Source organism: Triticum dicoccoides, chromosome 2B (genome assembly GCF_002162155.2).
Source record: "Triticum dicoccoides isolate Atlit2015 ecotype Zavitan chromosome 2B, WEW_v2.0, whole genome shotgun sequence".
NCBI classification, from domain to species: Eukaryota; Viridiplantae; Streptophyta; class Magnoliopsida; order Poales; family Poaceae; genus Triticum; species Triticum dicoccoides.
In genome coordinates, this window is record NC_041383.1 from 480,818,958 (window position 1) to 480,827,002 (window position 8,045).

Consider the following 8,045-nt stretch of genomic DNA (forward strand, 5'->3'; position numbering starts at 1 on the left):
CACCCCCCCCAGGGCAGGCCGAAGGGCATCGGGGGGAGGAGGAAGCCGACCGCGATTCCTCCTCATCGGACGCGAGGGCCCAGAAACGAGATCCAAGCGCAAGCAGCGGAGAAGGCCGCGGCGAGAGCACCACCGGCGAGCAGGCAGGGGAGGGGAGGGAGAGAGCACCGGCGAGAGGGGAGGAGGAAGGCCGAACCACGACCGGCGAACGGGGGAGGGGGGCTGGGCGACTGGGGCGAGATGGGGAGGAGGAGGGAAGGGGATCCATCGATGATCATACGAGCACTCAGGTCGAGTAAAAGAAATAACCAGCACAAGAAGTTAGTTGTCCCAGTTGGTTACCGTGGGTGGAAGTAAAATCAAGAGGTTTGGAGTTCAAACCCTACCTCATGTATATGCTTTTTTGACGGGTTAAAAAGTAAAAAAAATGGGCCAAGCCCAGGAGGGAGGGATTTGGATTGGTTGTGTACGCCTACGCTCGTACGTGTCACATACCGAGGTTGGTATACCTTATGTTCAAATGACCATGTCGTCCTTATACGATTTGTGAGGGGGGTCTACCGAAGCAAGCCTCTAACTTTTAAATACATCCGTTATAATTAGGATCCATCACTGATCAGCTGAGAAGTACTACTATCTTTCTTATTGTTTTGATACTTTAGTGGATTATTAGCTACGATTTAGAACCTGTCTTCATAGATGGAGGAAAAGTTAAACAGTACAATTGCAAGGATGGAAAACCAGCTTCACGAAGAGCAGAAAGAAAGGCATGCCGTGGAGAATAACTTGAGGGAAGAGATTCGTGCACTGAAGGATAGCCTGAAGAAGGCTGAAGAAGTGGCCAAATCTGGCAGCAGTTGCATCATTCTGTAAGATGGTGTCCTTGGACAAAATTTGCAGCATGTATGAATTCTGTATGCTTTGCTACCTGGAAACTTCGTAACTGCTCGTGGTACTTATCGAGCATAGTGAAGACCTGAACAAGATTTTGTTTTGAATATGTACATCTTGCATGCATTATGTGTTCTGAAATTTGGTTTTCCCTTGTTTCATGCCAAGGGAGGTTTGTGCTCGGCCATTATATTATCAACATCCTATCTGTTGCTTAATTCACTATTCCATTGCATATTTCCATGTTGACCACCGGTGTCTGAAATAAGTTTACTTTTTTTTTTTGAAACGGAGGCAAATTTTTTGCCTCATATATTAAATAAGGAGGAGAAAGAGTTTGTTACAACACACACCCAAATTACGGCATGACAATTATTCTCGCAATAAAAAAGACCCTAGTTTCTTTGCCCCAGCTTTGATCCAAAGGTTTGCCTCGTCTTCAATGATGCTGAGCAAGATTTGCGGAGGCGCGCTCTTTTGCCTGAACACTCTTGCGTTGCGCTCATTCCAGATGACTCATGACACTAGCATGGTAATCGATGCCTTTGCTTTTCTGTCGGTGGTGCCCGTGGTGCATGTGCTCACCCAGCAGGCATGAACGGAGTTAAACAGGTGCCATGTGGACGTGTCCATGTCGTGGATGTGAAATTTTTGAATAGCCTTGTTCCAAAGCCTGAGAGTGAAGCGGCATATGAAGAAAAGATGAGGGCCACATTCCTGCACCCGTCGGCACAAGGGGCAGGGGCCACAGTTAGGCCATCCTCGCTTCTCCAATCTGTCAGCAGTCCAGATCCTATCCTGAAGCGCGAGGCAAGCAAAGAATTTTACTTTTGGTGGGCCCAAGCCTTGCAGACCATTTGGTCCATGGAGGAGAGGACCAAGCCCAAAAATTGTGCCCTGTAAGCGGAGGCCGCGAAGTAGTGCCCAGATTCCGTGTGCTTCCATAGGATGTCATCCTCGGTGAGCTCATCCAGGTGCACCTCGTGCAGTAGGGTCCAAAGGATGAAGAATTGCGCAACATGCTCGATGGAAACCGATGCGGGCGGTCTGATTTTGAGGATCCACGCGTTGTCCTTGAGGGCCTCCCATACCTTCCTGTGCTTCTGAGAGGAAGTCTCGTAAATGAGCGGAGCAATGTCTTTGGGCTTGCGACCAAGGAGCCAAGGGGAGTCCCAAAATGGAGTCTTCGCACCGTTCCCAACCTTGATGGTGGTACAGGCGTAGAAAAAGTTGAGGTCCTCCTCATCGCACGGGTTCCCACTCCCGACCTACAACTGTGTGGGCTCCTTCCACTCGTACCAAGGCCACCGCAAATGCAAAGCCCGCGCGAACTTGTTGGTGTTGAGGACCCTGAGTCCACCATAGGCGAGCGGCCGGCTGACAACATCCCAATTGACCTTGCACTTTGCCACGGATGTCGTATCCGACCCCGGCCATAGGAAGGCCCGCTCAAGCTTGTCGATGTTTTGCAGAATGGTGGGTTGTATGACAAGTGACGTGATGAAGTAGATCACTTGGGAAGCGAGGACCGACTTAACAAGGGCCGCGCGGCCAATGGTGGTGATGTTTTGGCCGTCATATGTAGTCAGTCTACTTGCCACTTTATCGACAAGAAATTGTAGGTCGGCGAGCTTCAGCTTCCACACATATAGAGGGAGTCCCAGGTAGCGGAGCGGAAAGGAAGCCCTGACAGCCAGTAACCCTTGCGTGATGTGGCCCAAGTCAAGGTTGCTGCACCGAATGGGGACCATTAAGCTCTTATGAAAGTTGGTGCAAAGGCCGGTGACTTCGCCAAAACCTCGCAGAATGGCCGCGAGGTTGTCCACATCTCTTTTGATTGGCGCTACAAACACAGCCGCATCATCCGCATAAAGAGACGTTCGCGCCATGACCCCTCTTCCTCGGACCTTGTGAATAAGGCCCTTCCTTGTCGCCACATCAAGGATTTGCTTCAATGTGTCAATAGCTATCACAAAAAGGAGGGGAGAGACGGGGGGAGAGACGGGGTCCCCTTGCCATAGTCCCTGGCCATGCTTGATGGCGGTACCAGCTACCCCATTCAAGAGGATCCTCGAAGATGAGGAGCATAGCAGAGCCGCAATCCACTCTCAAAATTTGCTTTGGAAACCTCGCCTCCGTAGGAGGTCAAGCAAGTACTCCCATTTGATAGAGTCAAATGCCTTGCGGATGTCCAACTTGAATAGGAGAGAGCGAGTCTTGCTCGTGTGCAAGCGTCGCACAAGGTTTCTAACATACATGAAGTTGTCGTGGAGGCTCCGCGTTTTGATGAACGCACTTTGAGCGTTGAAGACGAGGGCGGACATGTGCGGGCCAAGCCGGATAGCGAGCACCTTCGCGATGATCTTGGCGATTGCATGGATAAGGCTAATGGGCCTAAAGTCGACGATGCTCTTGGTGATTGTACCACCTTCGCGATGATCATGGCGAAATAAGTTTACTGAAGACTATGCTTTGTGGTAGAACTAGCATACATATGCTAATGTACTTCCTTAGCCATGCTAATGTACTTTCTATTCCTTATCAAAGGAAACCTTCTTAACCTAGCACTTCTTTCCCCATCACTATTTTTCATGCATTTCTACATATATCTATACGCATATACAGGTTCAATCTCCATGTAGGTCTTCAGCTGATCTCCTTGGCATCACCCTCTGCTGCAATCTGAGCTGAGGCAGCATCAGAGCCATCGGCACCAGAGTTGTACCACCTTGCACATACCAGGTAGCAGAAGAAGTTGAGCACGCTGAGCGCAGCCAGCATCCAGTAGAAGAGGTCCAGCCTGTCCTTGTTGAGGTCGTTGTCGCCGAGCCAGCCGGCGCCGCCGTGCCTCGCCGTGACCCTGTTCACCGTCGTCACCAGCACGGAGCTGAGGTAGAAGCCGAAGGCGTAGGAGCAGTAGGTGAGCGCGGTGAGGAAGGACTGCATGCCGGCGCAGGCCTGCTTGTAGAAGAACTCGATGAGCCCCACGGCGGTGAACATCTCCGACACCCCGAACACGAGGAACTGCGGCACGATCCACAGCACGGACATCCGCGCCCCGGACGCCGACAGGTCGCGGCGCCGGCGCTCGACGGTGGCGGCGGCGACCATGGAGAAGGCGACGGTGCCGAGGCCGACCCCGATGCGCTGCAGCGGGGTGATCCCGGAGCGCGTCCCCGTGAGCCGCTTCATGAAGGGCACGAGCAGGAGCTCGTACGCCGGGACGAGCAGGAGGAGCATGGCGTAGGGGATGGCCTGCAGCGACGCCGGCGGGACGCGGAAGGCGCCCCCGAGGACGGTGTCCATGGCGCTGCCCTGCTGCACCGAGAAGGTCTGCAGCTGCGCGAGCACGGTGTTGAACACGATGGTGCAGGCGAAGATGGGCGTCACGGCGAGGAGGGTCTTGGCCTGCTGCACCTCCGACACCGTGCACAGCCGCCACGGGCTCTCCGGCTTCGTGTTGCCCCCCTGCTCCGCGTCCCTGACGCACGCCTTGTCTAAGAACCTGCGTGCATGGTTTCACAGCATGTCAGTCAGGCCGCAGAACAACTAACTCAGAGCAATCTGCTCACCAGAACGATGGATGCGGCGGCTCCACCTGAACTTGTTGCCGTGGCGGAAGCTGCCGGCGAGGCGTGCCGGCTCGCCAATTCCGACGTTGCCAGGATTGGTAGGGCAGACCTGCTTCCTCTTGGAGAAGGAGGCGACGAACACCTGCAGAATTTAGCAGTTCGCACCAACTTGTCAGTTTTTTCTTTCTTTCAAGGAAACAGCAGGACTCTGCAGCATATTTTTTACTAGCATGTCACTACAAGTTAGTCAGGATCAGCTGCAAATAGCAAATCTGATGTAAATGTTATTGCCACGCAACTGTATCTTGGTTGACAATAAACAAATGAAGGTCCAAATGTACATTTCTGTGTCAAAATGGTCTTAATCTCATTTGACAAAAACAGCATAAAGCACGGCCCAATATTTTATCATTGTTTGCACAGAGAGAGCTTGTCATCTCGAACCAATGCTGAATAATGCAAGTGCACACATTGCACATCAGCACACGTGATTCAGCACACATAATCCGCAGTCAGTTCTGTCGTTATCAGCAGGACCAAAACCATAGCTGCACGCAGAACTGACATCCTAACAGTCAATAAGTCACAAACCTTTAAGAACTGCACCGCAGACACAACTTGCAGAGAGCACATCGTTTCTAGCTTCCCTAGGTGTATCTGACTAGATCTGATCGGCAAGCAAATATGTAAACTACTTGTACTACCTATCATATGGCCCCAAATTCTAGAACTGTTGAATGTGACAAGGTGAGCATAATGCAAGAATAGCTGACTGACTGAATGATGACGAAACTAAATCTACCTACTATTTCAAGAATAGCTAATCTAATCATAGAGTACTAGCTAGAGGGGGGATATAGTAATGTGATCAGATCATTTGTCTTGTCAAAAGTTCTTGCATATACTGCAGTGTCTTGGAAATTTCTGAAAAGGATTTTTTTAGCAGAAAGGAGATGTTTGACATACTGTCATACAGCAACCTGCCACTAACCTAACGGTGCAAACTTCTTCCAATTTTTGAATGCGCAAAGTTTGTCAGAACACAATTTTTTTGTAGGAAAAAATACAATCAACACGTCCGTCTTTACAATCATTGAGTTATTACTGACTTAATTACTATAGTGAAGTGAAGATTATTGTTACCCTTGCAATAGGAGTGAAGATGCTGCCCTGAGGAGGTTTGTTCCGGTAGAAGGCCGCGCCGGACACGAGGCTGATGAGCCCGGCGGCCATGGCGGCGGCGGAGATGCCGAAGCCGACGTCCATCCCGGAGTGCGTCTGCACCCAGACGAGCGCCGTGAGGGCGACGAGCTCGCCGAGGCAGAAGCTGAAGTAGGCGGAGTTGAAGTAGGTGGAGAGGCTCTTGGCATTGTCGGACCCGCCGGAGCTGGAGAACTGGTCGCCGCCGTGCGCGATCATGTTGGGCTTGAGGCAGCCGCTGCCGAGCGCCACCAGGTAGAGCGCGACGAAGAAGATGCTAGACTTGAAGCCCCTGGCCTGCTCGCAGCTGCCGTCCATGGACGCCATGTTGCACGGCGGCGGCTTCAGCTGCGGAAGGTGTGCTTGCACTGACAGTAGTATGAAGCCCTGTTGACAAAACACACTAGTAAAAATCCAGGCAAAACATACTATTTCCGATTTTATATATATTCCGAATGAAAATAGTTTTTTCTTTACTGTTTCGATTCTTCGATTTCATATTTCTATTTCTGTTAAATCCAGGGTTTTAGGGTAAATTACAAACGTTGTCTGCTACTAGTAAAAGCAAGAAGTGCCTAGGATAGTTGAAAGTAGGCAAGTAACACTAGCACAACTTTCTTGGGACATGTTGTTTTCAGGCAAGCCCCCAAAACAACAACAAACAAATTTCCATTGGCGTGTGTAGTTCTAGTCGCTTTTCTTTCAGAGAAAACAAATGATTATCATATCGTTAGTCCCCGGCCATGCTGCGTGCGTTGAGTTCAACCTGGCCCCCAAACCGGGTCCATGCATGGTGATAGGGGCTTTTTTATCTGGCCCATCCAAGTTCATCTCCCTTTTCGTGAAAACAACAGTCAATCGGTCGGTCACAAAGGAAAAACACTCTCACACGTTCCATCTTCTTGTCTTGAATGGAACACGCGCAGGCCACCCGTTGGTGGGGTCACTGCTAGCCACTCCTTCCTAGTCGAGTTTGTAGTGCTAGGAGTATATAGATTGTGAGGAAGCATAGTGAGGAGTACCGAGAGCTCGACGAAGCCGAAGGTGAGCATGGTCCAGAAGCAGCCGAGGTAGGAGTCGGAGAGGAAGCCGCCGAGGAGGGAGAGGAGGAAGATGGTGCCCACGAAGTTGGTCACTACGTTGGCCGCCTCCGACAGCGGGAAGTGCATCTCCCCGAACACGTACGTGATGAGGTTGTTCCCCACCGCCGCGATCGCCATGATCTCGAACGCCTGGATCCCTGCACATCAGCCTCACCAATCAGCACGCGCGCCATAGATTGGATAGACAATAGACATTGCTCTATGGCTCGTCCGTATAACGAACTAACTTGATGTAGGTAGGAGTACTACGTACCTAGGACGAAGACGGCTGCGCGCATGCCGCCGTGCCGGCCCGGCTCGCACGGGCGGCCCCGCCAGTCGACGGAGACCTCATGCGCCGTGGAGCTCTCAACGTCCATGCTTTCTAGGGGTCAACCGGGTTAGGTAGCAGCACTCGTGCTCGCAGCCAGTCAGTCACCGCTAGTTTAGCTGAATGACGAGCTCTGCTCTGCTGTGCTGTGCTGCGTAGGTAAATGCCATGTTGGTGGTCGGGGCATTATTTATAGGCGGCGGAGCACAGCACGGCGATGACTCCGCCTGCCCTCTCTTGTGGACGGACGAATGCCGAAAGGGGCATTGAGCTAGTGGCCTTCACTTTCACATCGGAATTTCGGGGTCGATATCGGTCCATAGTGGCAGCGCAGTGCAGGTGTGCAGTGCCGCCCGCGATCGTGTGAGGAGCTGCTGAGTTGGGAGGGCCAAAAGGCGTGTGCACACACATGCATCAGATGGCGTCTGGATATGGATATGGACTGACTTGCTCGAATTGTTGGGCAGGTCCATGTGTGTTTTTGTTCTGCTTTGCTGGAAATCGCAACCAGAGGTCAGCTTCCAGGTCAACAATATATTGTTGTTTTTGTGTTGTGGATTGACTGAAGCAGAGACGTTCAGATAGATAGATATAAGTTGTTTCCTGACCCAAGTTTTGACTGAGATGTAGTACTGCTTTGTCTATATTGGTGAGTTCTTTTCTGTTTTTCTGGAAGACTTATCAGTGAGGAGCTTGTTTCGACAGCTAAAACCACAGCCACACGACGGGATAACTACTTGATGACCCCTAAAATATAGTGGAATTGATGTGTTTACCTGTCCTCGTTTCTGGCGCAGACAGTGACACGGTGCACACGACACCCGTGCAGGTATTGGTTCTCTCTCGGGAGAGCTGAGGCAGGTACCCTAGCTACGTAGTACTCTGTACTCCCAGCACGTACCAGGAATGTCGATGGATGGAGGACCATCTAGATCGTGCAATGGGACAATACATTCGTACATGCAGCAG

General features: G+C 51.4%; 1 protein-coding gene across 1 annotated transcript; it reads right to left on the reverse strand.

The window, feature by feature from the left end:
- Positions 1-3,333: 3,333 nt before the first annotated feature.
- Positions 3,334-7,235, reverse strand: LOC119364356 (protein NRT1/ PTR FAMILY 4.3-like). Its single transcript, XM_037629823.1, has 5 exons — positions 7,020-7,235; positions 6,686-6,903; positions 5,607-6,050; positions 4,490-4,605; positions 3,334-4,396 (listed from the first exon to the last, which is right to left on the reverse strand). The coding sequence occupies exons 1-5, from the start codon at positions 7,123-7,125 to the stop codon at positions 3,538-3,540; spliced, it is 1,743 nt and encodes a 580-aa protein (XP_037485720.1). The 5' UTR covers positions 7,126-7,235; the 3' UTR covers positions 3,334-3,537.
- Positions 7,236-8,045: the final 810 nt, after the last annotated feature.

Bases quoted from the DNA above. Each gene is read 5' to 3' on its own strand.
- LOC119364356 (XM_037629823.1), bottom strand. From the start codon at position 7,125: ATGGACGTTGAGAGCTCCACGGCGCATGAGGTCTCCGTCGACTGGCGG. The intron at 6,904-7,019 runs GTACGTAGTACT...GCTGATGTGCAG, and splicing joins CGCAGCCGTCTTCGTCCTAG to GGATCCAGGCGTTCGAGATC. The intron at 4,397-4,489 runs GTGGAGCCGCCG...CCATGCACGCAG, and splicing joins CGCCACGGCAACAAGTTCAG to GTTCTTAGACAAGGCGTGCG.